This window comes from Salvelinus fontinalis, chromosome 37 (assembly GCF_029448725.1).
Source record: "Salvelinus fontinalis isolate EN_2023a chromosome 37, ASM2944872v1, whole genome shotgun sequence".
In the NCBI taxonomy this organism is placed as follows: domain Eukaryota; kingdom Metazoa; phylum Chordata; class Actinopteri; order Salmoniformes; family Salmonidae; genus Salvelinus; species Salvelinus fontinalis.
In genome coordinates this window covers 26,148,928-26,165,059 of record NC_074701.1, presented here as the reverse complement: position 1 = coordinate 26,165,059, position 16,132 = coordinate 26,148,928, and the positions used below count along the sequence as shown (strand labels likewise).

Here is a 16,132-nt window from a genome sequence, read left to right as displayed (position 1 = left end):
TGCTTCCCCCTCTAAAGCCCATCTGGTATTTTGCTCTGGAAGTTCTGTCACCACGGCTTGATTTGGAAAACCGTCCTGGCCGTAAAACGCAGGGTTTGTGTCTCCCCTCCCCCTCCACCCCTCCCTCACCTTGTCCAGCTGAGCAGGAAGAGAGCAGACCTGAAGAAAAAGCTCAAGGTCACTTTCGTAGGAGAGGCGGGGCTCGACATGGGCGGCCTCACCAAGGAGTGGTTCCTGCTGCTGGTTCGACAGATTTTCCACACTGACTATGGTGAGACATGGAATGCAGGACAGAATATATTGGCCTCATTTAGCAACTTTCACATAGAATCCATATATTGCTTAAAACCCATGCAAGATTCATCAAATGTTTCTCCCTCTCATTTGAGAAATGGAACGCAAATCAGCTTTTATTGAAATCTCAGCAGAATTAGAATATTAGCCATAAAGCCATTCTCACTGCCAATAAAAGCCTAATAACTGTGAAACACTGGCGTGAGCTTGTTGCTTTTGGAGTCATTGAGTCTCTCTCTCTCCTTCTCTCTCAGTCCTCCAAGCCCAGTTATTCTTTCCATAGATACATTTTCAGAGATGCGGGCTGCTTGCCTAGACTATATGAAAACTGTGCCCGCTCATTAAAAACGCGAACCAACCCATCTACACTCAAGTTTTTTTTTCTTGTCAGAAAGTTAATGTTAGCTTTTTGTTTGTCAGCTTTTCATAGCCCAGCTGTAAAGGGCACAATAATGTTTCATGTTTGAAGGTCAAGAGTTTTCATCTGGTTGAGGAAACTGTTGAATGCACCTGGGAATGTTTTCGGTCAACTTTTAGAATACTACTATATATCATATTATTAGACTAGACATTGAACAGATGTTTGTGTTACATTAGGCCTGTGGAGGGGTTTTCCCAGTCCCATTTATGCTCCTTTCACTGGATTATATATCAAACTTGTTTGTTTTTTCAGGCATGTTCACCTACTTGAAGGATTCCGGTTGTCATTGGTTCAGCAGCTGGAAATGTGACAACTACTCAGAGTTTCAATTGGTCGGGACTGTATCCTTTCATTCCTAACCCAGGAATTACTGTGTCAACGGTTTCAGATATGCAGCAATCTGCACCACACACACAGATGAGGCAGTGCTGGAAAACCACACTGGCGAAACTGATACTTAATGTATTTGCGATGCTATAAATCAGTCTAACCATTGCAATATATGCTTATTATCTATATTTAATAGGACTTAGATGAAATTTTCACTGTATTATGTAAACCACTTTTGCGAGACATGAACAATAACAGAATCTTCATAATTCATAAGCATGATGTTGTTTCCTGTATTCAATAAGTAAGAGATACGAAAAAGTACAATTTCAAACCACTGAACATAACATTCCTAACACTCCTGAGATAAAGCTGATCTGGACAGCTGGTCTGTCTATATATTAGGATGCCAGTGGCCACCTAATCATCATATTGACCTAGTAATGCCGTTACATTCAAATGTCATGACAGTGTAAGCCAACGTAATCTGACAACTTGTCCTCACCTCAACCCACTGTACATTGCTATTTATCTACGAATGTTAAACCTGTTGTGTTTTAGTTAACATATTTATTACATATACTTATATTGTAAACAGCCTGGAGTGGGCAATATCCTTTATCTGTAGATAGTCTTCCTTTGTCTGTAAAGCCCTCATGGAGTACTCATGACTTGCAAACTTTGACCTAGGATTGTCCTCTCTTGACTTGATCTACTGGGTTGCAGTGCCTGAAGAAGACACTGTCGATACAGAAATGGAATCCATGGGTGTGGTGGTGTTAGTGCTGTTAGGACTGATCACGAGTGACTGCAGCGGCAACACAGAAACCAACACAGAAACCACTGTGCTGTGATTGGCCGGCCTATTGTGCGTCTGCCTCCTAGTGGGATGTCGCAATTAAGAAATCAAATCAATTTTATAAAGCCCTTTTATTATCAGCAGTTGTCACAAAGTGCTTTACAGATACCCAGCCTAAAAACCCAAAGAATAAGCAATGCAGATGCAGAAGCACATTGGTTAGAAAAAAACTCCCTAGAAGGCAGGAACCTAGAAAGAACTAGAGAGGAACCATGCTCCAAGGGGTGGCTTTACCGGGTGGAGTTTTAAAGGGATAGTGTGAGATTTTAGGAAATTAAGCACTTTTTCTCATGGATACCATTTGTATGTCTCTGCATCCAGTTTGAAGGAAGTTGCTAAGTAGCGTTGGCGCAATTGCTAACTAGTGTTAGCGCAACTTCCAGTCATTGCGCTAACACTAGTTAGCAATTGTGCCAAAGCTAGTTAGCAACTACCTTCAAACTGGATGCAGAGACATACAAATGGTACCGAGTCAGATGAACCCATGGATAAGTGGAAAAATCTCACTATCCATTTAATAATTTAACTTTCACCTCAGTAGTTGGAATCATATCAAACATTTTGAGTGAGTCTCTCACTGTAAACTTTTGCCCCAGATGTTGTACAGACTGAACAAAGAAATTGTTAAAAGTAGTGGAAGTAGCTATCCTCGACCAATCTTCCATCAACTTTCAGTTTTATATCTCCCTTAAATGTCCCATGCCTCTTAAACTATGTTTTTCCAAATTTGTTTACAATCACCCTTCGCCTCATTTTTGACGTTAATGAAGAAGTCGGCTTTAGATTTTCTGAGCTCGAGGACGATCTTGTTGAATATCTTTGTCAACATCTAGTCCAATTGTTACTGCTTACTGTAATGCACCATCTCTGTTTTCATTAACTGCCATAGGGTGTCAATTCATTGAAGTAAATTGCATTAGTGCGTTTTCAAGAGACGGCAATAAAAAGTTTTAAAGAAATTGACGGAATACGTTTTCCCCTATGTATGTTTCAAGGGAGTGATGTATTACCACATTGCGAAGTAGATCATATTCAGTCTATTCCTACCTACTGGTGAGCCGGTGCTTTACATAACATTAGTCTGTGGCCTAGCGGGGCTGTGTGCTAGCTAAGTGCTAAATTAGCCAACCTGTTCCTGTAGTCTTGGCAGTCTTTCAGGCGGTCATGGATAGAGTATAGGAAGAAACTTAGAAACTTAATGTCAGGTTAGAGTCTAGACAATGTCTGCATGTGAAACGGTACCCTATTCCCTATGCAGGCCGTCAGGCTCCAAGGGGTGGCCAGCCTCTTCTGGCTGTTCCGGGTGGAGATTTAAAGGCATAGTGTGAGATTTTGGCAATTAAGCCCTTTTCCCACTTGTCAAGAGTCAGATGAACTCATGGATACCATTTGTATGTCTCTGCGTGCAGAACAGGCCAAGAGTTATAGATCTGAGACTACATCTGAGGCCTCTGAATCCCTCTCCTACTCGAGAGCTCAAGGCAGTAAAAGGCAGCCTGTCAAATAAAAGCCAGATGGATGAGGAAGGACCCTCTTATAGCTCACAGACTTTGATACGGATGGTGGATCACAGCCACTTACCTCTGAGATTTGTTTACACTGAAAGTGTGTTTCCATGATGTTAGAGTTGTGCTTTGCACGGTGCAGAGATGGTGCACACTGCATGCTGTTCCTACTTTGTGCATGTAGTTTGGAGTTTTTACACTTTGCAGTAGTCTTGTGCTGGAATTGAGCCTGCATATTGCTTTAACTTGCAATGGGATGGGTTACGACACGTGTTGCAAAACGAGACAACAGGGACAGGTTCAAAGGAAGAGAAATTCAGACGGAGGGAGATTTTGACATAGAGAGATTGTAGAGACAGACATTTGAAGGTCGCCGGTTTACATGTTACATTTTAGTCATTTAGCAGACGCTCTTTACCAGAGCAACTGACAATAGTGAGGGCATACATTTGTATACTTTTTTCAAACTGGTCCCTTGTTGCAAACGCCATGCTCTACCAACTGAGCCACACGGGACCACTGGCATTACCTCTCTGAGCCACACAGTTGTCTTGGCATTACCTCTCTGATTACCCCCCCGTCCGTCCGTCCGTCACAGACACAATGTCAAGTAGTCTGTCCGTTAGCGGATCTACAACCAGCTCTTGTATTGATATAGTCTTCCAGGCTACTGTCTCTCAAAGCACATAGTATATACAGCTCAGTATGAGCCCTTTAGCCTACTACACTGAACAAAAATATGAACGCAACATGCAACAATTTCTAAGATTAACTGAATTACAGTTCATATAAGGAAATCAGTCAATTGAAATTAATTAATTAGGCGCTAATCTATGGATTGCATGTTTGGGAATACAGATATTCATCTGTTAGTCACAGATACCTTAAAAGCAAAGGTAGCGGCATGGATCAGAAAACCAGTCAGTGTCTGGTGTGACTATTTGCCTCATGCAGTGTGACATCTCCTTCGCATAGAGTTGATCAGGCTGTTGATTGTTGTGTGTGGAATGTTGTCCCACTCCTGTTCAATGGCTGTGAGAAGTTGCTGGATATTGGCGGGAACTGGAACACGCTGTTGTACACGTCGATCCAGAGAATCCCAAACATGCTCAATGGGTGACATGTCTTCTGTGTATGGAGGCCATGGAAGAACTGGGACATTTTTATCTTCCAGGAATTGTGTACAGGTCCTTGCGACATGGGACTGTGAATTATCATGCTGTAACATGAGGGGATGGCTGCGGATGAATGTCACAACAATGGGCTTCAGTATCTCTGCATTCAAGTTTCCATCAATAAAATGCAATTGTGTTTGTTGTGCGTAGCTTATGCCTGCCCATACCATAAACCCAGCGCCACCATGTGGCACTCTGTTCACAGCGATGACAATTGCAAAACGCTTGCCCGCTTGCCATACACACTGTCTGCCATCTGCCCGGTACAGTTGAAACCAGGATTCATCCATGAAGAGCACACTTCTCCAGCGTGCCAGTGGCCATCGAAGGTGAACATTTGCCCACCAAAGTCAGTTACGACGCTAAACTCCAGTCAGGTCAAGACCCTGGAGAGGACGACGAGAATGCAGATGAGCTTCCCTGAGACTGTTTCTGACAGTTTGTGCATAATTTCTTCGGTTGTGCAAACCCACAGTTTAATCAGCTGTCCAGGTGGCTGGTCTCAGATGATCCCACAGGTGAAGAAACTGGATGTGGAGGTCCTGGGCTGGCATGGTTACATGGTTGGTCTACGGTTGTAAGGCCAGTTGGACGTACTGGCCACCCGATACTTGTTTAGTAGAGAAATGAACATTCAATTCTCTGGCAACAGTTCTGGTGGACATTCCTGCAGTCAGAATGCCAATTGCATGCTCCCTCAACTTGAGACATCTGTGGCATTGTGTTGTGTGACAACTGCACATTTTAGTGGCATTTTGTCCCAAGCACAAGGTTCACCTGTGTAATGAGCATGCTGTTTAATCAGCTTCTTGACATGCCACACCTGTCATGTGGATGGATTATCTTGGCAAAGAAGAAATGCTCACTAACAGGGATGTAAGCAAATCTGTGCACAGAATTTGAGAGAAATTAGCTTTTTGTGCGTATAGAAGATTTCTTTTATTTCAGCTCATGAAACATGGGACCAACACTTTACATTGCGTTATATATTTGTTTAGTGTATTAGGTCTTTGCCCTCAGATTTCCAACCGTTGAAGTACTTGGAAAGCCAATGACATTAGAGTTTCAGAGTAGGTGGCGGTGTATTTCCTTCACTACGGCAACCCCGTTGAATTTCTCATGGTTCTGTGAGTTTGAAAGTGTGTGCACAAAAGTGTGCATGTCTTAGTGTTGTGCGTGTCTGTGCAGTTTGCATACATGTGTGTTTGTGTGTGTACTCTTGAATCCAGGCACCCACTGTACCTGCAGTTAACACATTATAAAGTGATCTTTGTGTGGGCTTTAACTCTGAAATACATCAAGTAGCTCCCTCATTTGGAGGCAATATGGAGACTAGGCAGTTAGGAACGTGCGTGCGTGCGTAGGTGATGGAGAATTAATGGGATAAATGTCCTGTCCACCTGCTGGGTTTTGTGGGGAAGGGGCGGTGGCTGACGTAGTCTGAACACACACAGTAACACAATGTAGTCATTTACTCTGTCCTGGTGTAATTTAGAAACATTCTTCGTGCAGTCTGGTCTCTGTGTGCTTACTGTGTGCTTACTGGGCATCAGCCCAAACATTCACAGTCGTATGGTACTGTACGTTATGTCCAAGTTTCCTGTGTTATTGTGTTGCACTAATACATTAATTAATGTTACTGAATCTGTGTATTGTTAGAAGGCTCAGGATAATAGCATTTTGATATAAGACACTGATCCTGCTTTGGTGAACACTGATCACCTAAAATGGCCTGATCTTTCTGTGAATCAATGTCTGGTCCTTGACTCTGTGCCAGCTCATGGGTCTCGCTGTGTACAACAGCATTGCTCTGGACATCCACTTCCCTCCTTACTGTTACAAGAAGCTCTTGACTCCACCCATTGTGCCATGTGACCAGAATACTCCCATCGGCATGGCAACCGCCACCCTGGGCGACCTGCAGCAGGTCATGCCGGTATGTCTTCTCTGATTGGTTCATCTGAAGCACAGCATTTAGAGTTAGAAATGTACTCATTAAGGATAGGCATCCTCAACAGTAGGTCAGTCAGACCAGTGAGGATCACAATACCCTGTTTAACCAGCTGGGGGAACCACAGTTTAGCTTTTCTTTCTTTACTCCCAAATGTTTTCCTTTGGGCTGGATCCAATCTCTGAAACTCATCTGAATTCATAAAAATGTATCAGTATTTTACACTTTTCATTCATTTTGTCCAATGTGAAATAACTCTACGGTCTCTTATTCTAAAATGTACACACCCATTGCTGAGATAGTGTTTCTCTGTGTAAGAATTTGCTTTTAATTGTTAAACTGTGCCAGATGTTTGCCTCCTAGTTTCTTGGGGCTTTGTTCATAGTTTCATAAGAGTGGGGCGTTGTTCTCTGCCCTGTCTGTCCTAAAAAACCTTTGTTTAAATAACACTGTGGCTTTGATGAAGCAGGGTGGCTGGCCTGGCATACTCCCAGTGCCACAGTAATGCTGCCCTGGCTCCCTTTGGGGCATGAAAGGCAGGCACAGCCATGTCACTATACCACTGATCAGTGACTGTCCCTTCATCTTATGTAACTGCTTTGCAGCTGGGCTGATTCAAGAAGACGGTTAAAAGTCGCTTTGCTGTACAGTCCCATCTGCAAAGGCAATTGACCTTTTGCTAAGCCCCGCCCCCCTTGATTACTATTGCAATCTCTGACAACATTTTTATGGGAAGCCTATTTCCCCGTATGAACCACTGGCGAAATCTCAAACTGTGTTTTTAGTATAAAATGAAACACAGATTACCCCATGCTAATTAGCAAACTCTCGGGTATGTTGTGGTGGACTGTCATTACAATCGCTAAATGGGAACCTGGTAAAATTGTAGTGTGTCTAGCCACTGAATGTCTCTGAATTCACTGTCCGCGTGTAGCCAAAGCTACTAACCATTTTTTGAGCTAACTAGAGCTCTCAAATCATATCCTGATGTCGACAGCAGATGAGTTTTATTAATAACATGGCTGACTTCGCTAGCTAACATACATTTTTTGAAAAATGGCTAGCTAGCTAGTGTTAGCAAAGTTGGGTAGTCAATGAGAAGCTAGCAAACAATGTAACAAAAGTATAATTTCAGATTTAAAAAAATACTCCAACAGACTCTGCATTTCAGGAATCACAGTACCCCTGGTGCACTGTTCAATTATTTAACCAATACGTTTGTTTTTTGTTGTTGGTAAACTTCGTTTTTCCCACTGCCCTCACTGGCTTACATGTGTTTCACGTGTGTTGAATGGTTTGCTGAATACAACAGCTGATTAGCTTTAGAACAGAAGCTTGCTAACATAACATGCTTATTCATGCAGCACACATAGTAATACATGACCCGTGTCACGCTGTGTGCAACATACAGTCCATTTGAAAGGAAATAATAAAAGTGACAAAGTATTTGCTATTTCAGGATCTGGCTCATGGGCTTGGAGAGCTGCTCTGCTATGAGGGCAATGTGGAAGAAGACTTCTATCTGACCTTCCAGGTATGGACCTCTCCTATTTATTAACAGTGCAAGGCCAACAGTGCACTATTGAACAGGACACATTGAGCAGCACAAGTTCACCAAATTGCCCCAGTGAGAAATATGTAATTATAAAGTTCAAATGTACATAGATCAAAAAAATAAAAGGATCTTAGGCCAATTAGTTTGGCTAAAGTGTTCCCCAAACCTTCAGAAGGTTTTGGCCTCACAAGGTTTTAATTACAGACTCCATCAAGATGACCGGGAGCTGTTTAATGATTCAGTTACATGACTTCATCAATTCAGTATTACAGTATGGTTGTTAAAACGTCTTATGGCTGCATCCCGCTACCGGGATCGATATGAGAGCAGCCAGATAAAGTGCAGGGCGCCAAATTCAAAAAACAGAAATCTCATAATTAAAATTCCTCAAACATACACGTGTCTTATATCATTTTAAAGGTATTCTTGTTGTTAATCCCACCAAGTGTCCGATTTCAAATATGCTTTTCAGTGAAAGCACTGCAAACGATTATGTTAGGTCACCATCAAACCACAATAAGCACAGCCATTTTTCCAGCAAAATATAGCAGTCACAAAAAGCAGAAATAGAGATCAAATGAATCACTAACCTTTGATGATCTTCATCAGATGACACTCATAGGACTTCATGTTACACAATACATGCATGTTTTGTTTGATAAAGTTCATATTTATAACAAAAAATCTGAGTTTACATTGGCGCGTTACATTCACTAGTTCCAAAAACATCCAGTGATAGTGCAAAGCCACATCGTTTCAACAGAAATACTCATCATAAATGTAGATGATAATACAAGTTATACACATGGAAATATAGATATACCCCTCCTTAATGCAACCGCTGTGTCAGATTTCAAAAAAACTTTACGGAAAAAGCAAATCATGCAATAATCTGAGACGGAGCTCAGAACAATAACCAAATTAGCCGCCATGTTGGGGTCAACAGAAACCAGAAAATACATGATAAATGTTTCCTTACCTTTGATGAACTTCATCAGAATGCAGTCCTAGAAATCCCAGGTCCACAATAAATGCTTGATTTGTTCGATAATGTCCGTTATTTATGCCCAATTAGCTACTTTGGTTCGCGCCTTCGGTAAACAATTCCAAAGTCAGAAAGCGCCTCCACTATAACGTGACGAAATGTCCAAAAGTTCTGTAACAGTCAGTAGAAACATGTCAAACGATATACTGAATCATTCTTTAGAATGATTAACACATTAACATATATCTTGAATAACGTTCCAACCGGAGAATTACATTGACTTCAGAAGAGCGATGGAACGGACGTCCTGCTCATGGGAAGGTGCATGGTGAATGCGTGATCAGCTCGTGGAAGTGATTACTCATTCCTGTCTCCTTCGGCCCCCCTTCACATTAGAGTCATCAGACAAAGTTCTGTTGACTGTTGACATCTAGTGGAAGCCGTAGGAAGTGAAAACTCATCTATATCTCGCTGCAATTTCAATTGAGAGCTTGGTTGAAAATTTGACACCTCAGAAACAATTCAAACAGGAAGTGGAACTTCTCAGGTTTTTGCCTGCCATATGAGTTCTGTTATACTCACAGACATAATTCAAACAGTTGTAGAAGTGTTTCGGAGTGTTTTCTATCCAATATGAATAATAATATGCATATATTAGCAACTGGGACTAAGGAGCAGGCCGTTTAATATGGGCACCTCTGTGCACCTTTCATCCAAGCTACTCAATACTTCCCCTGCAGCCATAAGAAGTTAATAGGTGGTGTGTCACTGGTAATAAGGCTACGTGTCATAGTGTGTGGGTATGGAGGGTCTGAAGGCTGTGGAGATGCATTCTCTCACGCCCTCCTCAAGACTAACACTCCAGTGTGAAAAGCAGTGACTATCACTGTGTCCGAATTGCCATTGGAAGGAGTGGGATCTGGGTAAGGCTTTGATTTTCATCATTAGTGATCATGAAACTTAGACTGAATCTGCGATAGAGATAGAAGAACGTCAGAGGTCAAAATCAATCCATCATCACTAATCATGAGTTAGGTGGTCACACCTCTGAACTATTACAAAATTGTGAGATAATGATTTTGGAAATGTGCATTTTGGCCTCTGAGTCGAGGCCCAAGGTTTCAGGGTCTTTCACCCTTTTACTGAGGGAGAGATATACTCACTGACCTGTATTCAGTTCCCGACCACCACCATCCATTACCCCTCTATGCTATATCTATAGACATATATCACATTATATAGACATACACTCAGTGGCCAGTTTATTAGGTACACCCCTTTCAATAAAATGGTTCGCTCCTACATACAGTGGCCGTGGCTTGCTATATAAAACGGGCATCGAGGCATTCAGTTACTATTCGTTAGAATGGGCAAAACGAGTGACCTAAGCCGCTGAGCGTGGGACGATCGTCGGTAACAATGTTCCAGTATCTCAGAAACGGCCGGCCTCATGGGCTTTTCACGCACGACAGTGTCTAGGGCCCTCAAACTCAACTCCTCCCCTCGAAGCCAGTTCCACTGCGCTTTTTCATTGTTGCCTTCTAATCAGGGATAGGTTTTCGACCTGGGAAAACGTTTGCACCCAACGAAAAGGTGGGTGCAAATAATTGTCAGGTAGAACAGAAAAACAGCAGGCTCCGGACCTTGTAGAGTAAGAGTTGAATACCCCTGGTCTAGGGTTTACCGAGAATGGTGCGACAAAAACATCCAGTCAGCGGCAGTACTGTGGGTGAAAACAGCTGGTTGATGAGAGGTCGAGGGAGAGTGGCAAAAATCGTGCAAGCTAACCGGCGGGCCACAAACAGGCAAACAACAGTGCAGGTATGACAGTGGTGTGCAGAACGGCATCTTGGAATGCATAACTCATCGGTCCTTGTCATGGATGGGCTATTGCAGCAGACGACCACAGCAGTTTCCACTCCTATCAGCTAAAAACAAGAAGAAGCGTCTCCAGTTGGCACTTGATAACTAACACTGAACAATTAAGGAGTGGAAAAACATTGCCAGGTCCGACGAATCCCCATTTCTGTTGCGTCATAGTGATGGCAGAGTCAGGAGTTGTTTGTAAGCAGCATGAGTCCATGGCTCCATCCTGCCTGGTGTCAATGGTACAGGCTGGTATCGGTGGTGTAGTGGTGTGGGGAAGGTTTTCCTGGAACACACTACGTTCCTTGATACAAATTAAGCAACGATTCCATGCCCTGAAGAATTCAGGCTATTCTGGAGGCAAAGAGGGGTCCGACCCGGTACTAGATGGCTGTACCTAATAAACTGACAACTGAGTATATCATATACATATCATATACAATGCGTTTGAAAATTATTCATACCCCATGACTTTCCACATTTTGTTATATTAGACTTATTCTAAACTGGATTAAGTAGATGTATTTCCTCATCAATATACACACAATACCCCATAATGACAAAGCGAAAACAGGTTTTTCACATTTTTTGCACATTTATTGAAAAACAGAAATACCTTATTTACATACAGTACCAGCCAAGTTTGGAAACACCTACTCATTCAAGGGTTATTTATTTGTACTATTTTCTACATTGTAGAATAATAGTGAAGACATCAAAATTATGGCATTCTCTCAAACAGCTTCACCTGGAAGGCTTTTCCAACAGTCGTGAAGAAGTTTCCACATATGCTGAGCACTTGTTGGCTGCTTTTCCTTCACTCTGCGTTCCAACTCATCCCAAACCATCTCAATTGGGTTGAGGTCAGATGATTGTGGAGGACAGGTCTGATGCAGCAGTCCATCACTCTCCTTGATCAAATAGCCCTCACACAGTCTGGAGGTGTGTTGGGTCATTGTCCTGTTGAAAAACAAATGATTGTCCCACCAAGCGCAAACCAGATGAGATGGCGTATCGCTGCAGAATGCTGTGGTAGCCATGCTGGTTAAGTGTGCCTTGAATTTTAAATATATCACAGACAGTGTCACCAGCAAAGCACCATCACACCACCTCCTCCATGCTTCATGGTGGGAACCACACATGCGGAGATCATCTGTTCACCTACTCTGCGTCTCACAAAGACATGGCGGTTGGAACCAAAAATCTAACATTTAGACTCATCAGACCAAAGGACAAATTTCTATTGCTCGTGTTTCTTGGCCCAAGCAAGTCTCTTATTATTATTGGTGTCGTTTCTTTGCAGCAATTTGACCATGAAGACCTGATTCACGCAGTCTCCTCCTGAACAGTTGATGTTGAGATGTGTCTGTTACTTGAACTCTGTGGGCTTTTATTTCTGAGGCTTTTAACTCTAATGAACTTATCCTCTGCAGCGTAATTAACTCTGGGTCTTCCTTTCCTGTGGCAGTCCTCATGAGAGCCAGTTTCATCATAGCGCTTGATAGTTTTTGTGACTGCGCTTGAAGAAACTTTCAAAGTTCTTGACATTTTTTGCATTGACTGACCTTCATGTCTTAAAGTAATGATGGACTGTCATTTCTCTTTGCTTATTTGAGCTGTTCTTGCCATAATATGGACTTGGTATTTTACCAAATAGGTCTATCTTCTGTATACCACCCCTACCTTGTCACAACTGATTGGCTCAAACGCATTAAGAAGGAAATAAATTATTTTAATAAGGCACAACTTATAATTGAAATGCATTCCAGGTGACTACCTCATGAAGCTGGTTGAGAGAATGCCAAGAGTGTGCAAAGCTGTCATCAAGGCAAAGTGTGGCTACTTTGAAGAAAAGGATGGCTACTTTGAAGAATCTCAAATATTTGTTTAACACTTCTTTTGGTTACTACATGATTCCATATGTGTTATTTCATAGTTTTGATGTTTTCGCTATTATTCTACAATGTAGAAAATAGTAAAAATAAAGAAAAACCCTTGAATGAGTAGGTGTGTCCAAACTTTTGATTGGTCCTGTATGCCTTAGAATTGTTATATCTCGGACAGTTTCTTGGACTTCATGGTATAGTTTTATGCTCTGACATGCACTGTCTACTGTGGGATTTTATATAGACCGGTGTTTCTTTCTAAATCATGTCCAAACAATTGAATTGCCCACAGGTGGACTCCAATCAAGTTGTTGTAGTGTCTCAAGGATATTCAAAGGAAATTCGATGCACCTACGCTAAATTTGGAGTGTTCTAGCAAAGCGGTGTGAATACTTACAGTATGTGAATGAGATTTCTGTGTTTTGTTTTCAATATATTTGCAAAAATTGCAAACAAAAAAATTATTTTGTCATTATGGGGTATTTTGTATAGGTGGGTGAGGGAAAAAATTGATATAATCAATTTTGAATTCAGGCTGTAAAACAACAAAATGTGGAATAAGTCAAGGGGTATGAATACTTTCTGAAGGCACTGTATCATATGTTCTATATCCTTTATTCACCAGCTGAGTTCAACACCAGAGCAAATACATTATCTACAGTGGGGAGAACAAGTATTTGAAACACTGCCGATTTTGCAGGTTTTCCTACTTACAAAGCATTTAGAGGTCTGTACTTTGTATCATAGGTACACTTCAACTGTGAGAGACGGAATCTAAAACAAAAATCCAGAAAATCACATTGTATGATTTTTAAGTAATTCATTTGCATTTTATTGCATGACATAAGTATTTGATCACCTACCAACCAGTAAGAATTCCGGCTCTCACAGACCTGTTAGTTTTTCTTTAAGAAGCCCTCCTGTTCTCCACTCATTACCTGTATTAACTGCACCTGTTTGAACTCGTTACCTGTATAAAAGACACCTGTCCACACACTCAATCAAACAGACTCCAACCTCTCCACAATGGCCAAGACCAGAGAGCTGTGTAAGGACATCAGGGATAAAATTGTAGACCTGCACAAGGCTGGGATGGGCTACATGACAATAGGCAAGCAGCTTGGTGAGAAGGCAACAACTGTTGGCGCAATTATTAGAAAATACAAGAAGTTCAAGATGACGGTCAATCACCCTCGGTCTGGGGCTCCATGCAAGATCTCACCTCGTGGGGCATCAATGATCATGAGGAAGGTGAGGGATCAGCCCAGAACTACACGGCAGGACCTGGTCAATGACCTGAAGAGAACTAGGACCACAGTCTCAAAGAAAACCATTAGTAACACACTACGCCGTCATGGATTAAAATCCTGCAGCGCACGCAAGGTCCCCCTGCTCAAGCCAGCGCATGACCAGGCCAGTCTTAAGTTTACCAATGACCATCTGAATGATCCAGAGGAGAAATGGGAGAAGGTCATGTGGTCTGATGAGACAAAAATAGAGCTTTTTGGTCTAAACTCCACTCGCCGTGTTTGGAGGAAGAAGAAGGATGAGTACAACCCCAAGAACACCATCCCAACCGTGAAGCATAGAGGTGGAAACATCATTCTTTGGGGATGCTTTTCTTCAAAGGCGACAGGACGACTGCACCGTATTGAGGGGAGGATGGATGGGGCCATGTATCGCGAGATCTTGGCCAACAACCTCCTTCCCTCAGTAAGAGCATTGAAGATTGGTCGTGGCTGGGTCTTCCAGCATGACAATGACCCGAAACACACAGCCAGGGCAACTAAGGAGCGGCTCCGTAAGAAGCATCTCACGGTCCTGGAGTGGCCTAGCCAGTCTCCAGACCTGAACCCAATAGAAAATCTTTGGAGGGAGCTGAAAGTCCGTATTGCCCAGCGACAGCCCCAAAACCTGAAGGATCTGGAGAAGGTCTGTATGGAGGAGTGGGCCAAAATCCCTGCTGCAGTGTGTGCAAACCTGGTCAAGAACTACAGGAAATGTATGATCTCTGTATTTGCAAACAAAGGTTTCTGTACCAAATATTAAGTTCTGCTTTTCTAATGTATCAAATACTTATGTCATGCAATAAAATGCAAATTAATTACTTAAAAATCATACAATGTGATTTTTGTTTTTCCGTCTCTCACAGTTGAAGTGTACCTATGATAAAATTTACAGACCTCTACATGCTTTGTAAGTAGGAAAACCTGCAAAATCGTCAGTGTATCAAATACTTGTTCTCCCCACCGTATACCTCTGGTTTCTGATTACAGTAGGCTATTTTTAAGCCCACATGTTTACCGTAAGTGAATGTTGACCATAAACTAATAAGCTTTGGCCTTTCCCAGGAAATCCACTCTCATCATTTTAAGTTAATGACTGTATCATTGTATCTAGGTTTTCCAAGAGGAGCTCGGGGTGGTCAGGTCCTATAACCTGAAACCTGGAGGTGACAAGATTCCAGTCAACAAACAGAACAGAAAGGGTGAGTAGGCCTATACTGTAGATTCATATATGAAGGGTAGACATACATGTAAAGGACCACAGGATGTGCTTTGTTTTGTTCCGTCCCATCTCTAACGCAGCTAATTCAACTAGTTCTGTTCGTCAATTTAGACCACAACACAATAAAATCACACATCGTGCCTCCGGGACCACATTTCTGTTAGAAAATCGGAGATGTGCCGTTCACTTTAAGCTAATTCCCCTTTCTGTGTATTTGTCTGTTACCCATGTTATGTCACAATTCTCCTCTACCTGATGTCTAGTCAACTTACCCTTATACATACAGTGCATTTGGAAAGTATTCAGACCCCTTGACTTTTCCCACATTTCGTTACGTTACAGCCTTATTCTAAAATGTTTAAAATATATATCTATATATATATTTTGAATACGTAAGTGTGATATTAAAAAAATATATATATACACTGCTCAAAAAAATAAAGGGAACACTTAAACAACACAATGTAACTCCAAGTCAATCACACTTCTGTGAAATCAAACTGTTCACTTAGGAAGCAACACTGATTGACAATAAATTTCACATGCTGTTGTGCAAATGGAATAGACAAAAGGTGGAAATTATAGGCAATTAGCAAGACACCACCAAAAAAGGAGTGATTCTGCAGGTGGTGACCACAGACCACTTCTCAGTTCCTATGCTTCCTGGCTGATGTTTTGGTCACTTTTGAATGCTGGCGGTGCTCTCACTCTAGTGGTAGCATGAGACGGAGTCTACAACCCACACAAGTGGCTCAGGTAGTGCAGTTCATCCAGGATGGCACATCAATGCGAGCTGT

The 16,132-nt window shown here is 42.0% G+C and overlaps 1 protein-coding gene across 1 annotated transcript in view; it reads left to right on the top strand.

The window, feature by feature from the left end:
- Nucleotides 1-16,132, top strand: part of LOC129836440 (probable E3 ubiquitin-protein ligase HECTD2) — a 45,616-nt gene that overhangs the window by 15,250 nt on the left and 14,234 nt on the right. The window contains exons 13-17 of the mRNA XM_055902614.1: nt 139-271; nt 968-1,056; nt 6,362-6,520; nt 7,995-8,069; nt 15,228-15,315. Coding sequence (XP_055758589.1) covers nt 139-271; nt 968-1,056; nt 6,362-6,520; nt 7,995-8,069; nt 15,228-15,315 — 544 coding nt within the window. The remainder of the gene's footprint in view (nt 1-138; nt 272-967; nt 1,057-6,361; nt 6,521-7,994; nt 8,070-15,227; nt 15,316-16,132) is intronic.